Source organism: Tachysurus vachellii, chromosome 14, assembly GCF_030014155.1.
Source record: "Tachysurus vachellii isolate PV-2020 chromosome 14, HZAU_Pvac_v1, whole genome shotgun sequence".
NCBI classification, from domain to species: domain Eukaryota; kingdom Metazoa; phylum Chordata; class Actinopteri; order Siluriformes; family Bagridae; genus Tachysurus; species Tachysurus vachellii.
Window position 1 is genome coordinate 1355450 of NC_083473.1, and position 2782 is coordinate 1358231.

Genomic DNA, 2782 nt, shown 5'->3' on the forward strand with positions numbered 1-2782 from the left:
CACATTAACGCTAATGTGTTTCCATGACGACCGCGGCTTTGCGTTTCCCGGTACGAGCGCCGCTCGGGTCAGGACTTTTATGCCGTCGCTTCCTGTGGGCTTTGTGACATCAGACAGGATTCTAACACACACCCCACACACACACACACACACACACACACGATACAGTGCAGAAGCTCTGGGGTTTTTTTACCTGACAGTAAACTGATATTTCGATCACGAGCTTCTCATTTAAATTAATGCACAATAAGATTCTCCAATCAGAAACGAGTACATAAGAAAAACCACAGACGTGACTGGCATCAAGTAGGAAGTTAAAGACATAAAGAAAATAAAGACACAAATATACAGAACACACACCTTAAGGTCTCTGGACTCCCTATGAGGGAATTGTGGGAGTTCACTGAGCCGTACTGGGATACTACAGTGTTTTGGTTCGGAATTCTGAGTTTAGCCACACACACACAGGGGAATTGTGGGAATTCAGTGAGTAATGCACGGGAATGGTGAGAGACTAGAGGCCTGTACAGCTCACTGATGGGATTTGGGGGGTTTGGGGACTTAAACTAACCGCCTAGTGGAAACCGGGTGTAACTACAGAACAACCCTGTGGTCAAATATTGCAAAAAATGACACCAGTGTTGCCATAGATACAAATATATCTAGAGATTTTAAAACATCGTTACGTTTCTTTACCTTCAGATGTGAACAACGGCAGCGTTACAGCTGAACAACACAAGTGCAGGATTTGGGCCATGAATAGTAGAAAATTCTGCAATTTAAAAATCTGTGTGTTTTTTTTTCTTCTCCGTTACGTTACGATCCCGACTGTGTGATGAGAAGCTCCGCCCCCCTCCTCCTGACAGGTAAAGGCTGCCTGGTTGCAGAGGCCCCGCCTCCATGTGGGGGTCGGGTGTGGTTGCCATGGTGATGGTGATGAGAGGGCGGGTTCTGGGGCTTGTCTCTGAGCGAGGGCGGGACCACAGAAGATTTAATGGGGATTATTCTGGTGTCCATGACTTCACAGTCCACCTGCATCATCAGCTCGTATCCACCCTGAGACGAGTTATACACCGACTCTGAACACACACACAAACACACACAACACACACACAACACACCCACAACACACCCACAACACACCCACAACACACACACACACACATTAATCCTGCTGGAGTTAGTGTTTTATAAATAAACCTGATTTTTCTTGGAGGTTGCTTACCGTTGACGGCCATAGCAGGCATGACGAGGGACATTTTGGGGCGTGTGGTTTTGTTGTGACTGATCGCAGGAAGAAGCAGATGATCCTGAGAGAGAGAGAGAGAAAGAGAGAGAGAGAGAGAGAGAGAGAGAGAGAAAGAGAGAGAGAGAGAGAGAGAGAGAGAGAGAGAGACTTTAATTTTTAATTCATTCATTCATTCATCTTCTACCGCTTATCCGAACTACCTCGGGTCACGGGGAGCCTGTGCCTATCTCAGGCGTCATCGGGCATCAAGGCAGGATACACACTGGACGGAGTGCCAACCCATCACAGGGCACACACACACACACACTCTCATTTTTAATTAATTCAGTAAATGTTTATTAACTGTTAATAAGCACATGAACATCCCATGTGTCTCACCCGTCTGAAGGAGACGACATAAAACGTGTCCTCACGCCGATCGATGGCATCCAGGAAGTCGCTGTAGCTCACCTCAGGACCGGGTAAGAGTTGCAGCTGACTGTGGACACACACACAGACAGACACACACACACACACACACACACACACACACAGACACAGACACACACCACACAGACAGACACCACACAGACAGACACACACACACACAGACACAGACACACACACAGACACACACACAGACACACACACAGACACACACACAGACACACACACACACACACACAGACACAGACACACAGACAGACAGACACAAAGAGACAGACACAGACACACAGACAGACAGACACAGAGACAGACACAGACACACACACAGACACACACAAAGAGACAGACACAGACACACACACAGACACACACACAGACACACACACAGACACACACACACAGACAGACACACACACAGACACACACACAGACACACACACACACAGAGCAGTATAATAAAGACTTTTTCTGTATCTCATTAATCTGAAGTGCATGCTGGGTAATGTAGTCCTCCCACCTCTCGATGGAGCGGTGTGTCTCGATGGGGAGGTAACGTGAGAAGTTCGTCTTCCTGTGTTGTGCTTTCTGCTGGAGAAGAAACACAAAGGCAACTTCAGGGTCATTTAACATGGGAACTGTTTCAGGAACACGTTGGTCTTCTTTTCATAGAAGGAATCGTTACAGGAATTATTTAGGTAGCTTTGAAATGAGATGAACCTCTTTACTGTTATTGCACAAATACAACACAGTTAAAGTCCTTAAGCTGCAGAGTCTAATAAATAATCTGTAACATGAACATCCAGGAAATCTGATCAAATAAAATGAGCTTAATAAAATAATGTAAAAGGATCTAAAAGTTAAGGAGAAAGTAGGACATCACACATCTGAGGACTTGATCACTGAGGAAGACCATGATACAGAGCCAGATGGAGTGAGATATTCCAAGCTCCATCAGCTTGAGCACTAGTCTGTGAGTGTAGCTCCCATTCTGCTCCAGGTAGGACAATGTGGAGAGCTAGTGCTATGGTGTCCTCTGTGGACCTTCTGACTCGATAAGAAAACTGGTAGGTTTCCAACCTTGAGGGAAGATTTGAGATGATTTGGGAC

General features: G+C 46.0%; 1 protein-coding gene across 3 annotated transcripts in view; it reads right to left on the minus strand.

Annotated features, from left to right (window-relative positions):
* Positions 1–687: 687 nt before the first annotated feature.
* atf6b (activating transcription factor 6 beta) overlaps positions 688–2782 on the minus strand; it is a 13763-nt gene continuing 11668 nt past the window's right edge. For 2 of the 3 annotated variants that reach the window (XM_060886774.1, XM_060886772.1), the window contains exons 14-17: positions 2193–2263; positions 1628–1727; positions 1226–1310; positions 688–1079 (exon numbers count right to left, since the gene is read on the minus strand). In XM_060886774.1, coding sequence (XP_060742757.1) covers positions 817–1079; positions 1226–1310; positions 1628–1727; positions 2193–2263 — 519 coding nt within the window. In that variant the 3' untranslated portion in view covers positions 688–816. The remainder of the gene's footprint in view (positions 1080–1225; positions 1311–1627; positions 1728–2192; positions 2264–2782) is intronic. The other variant, XM_060886773.1, reaches the window with a different exon arrangement.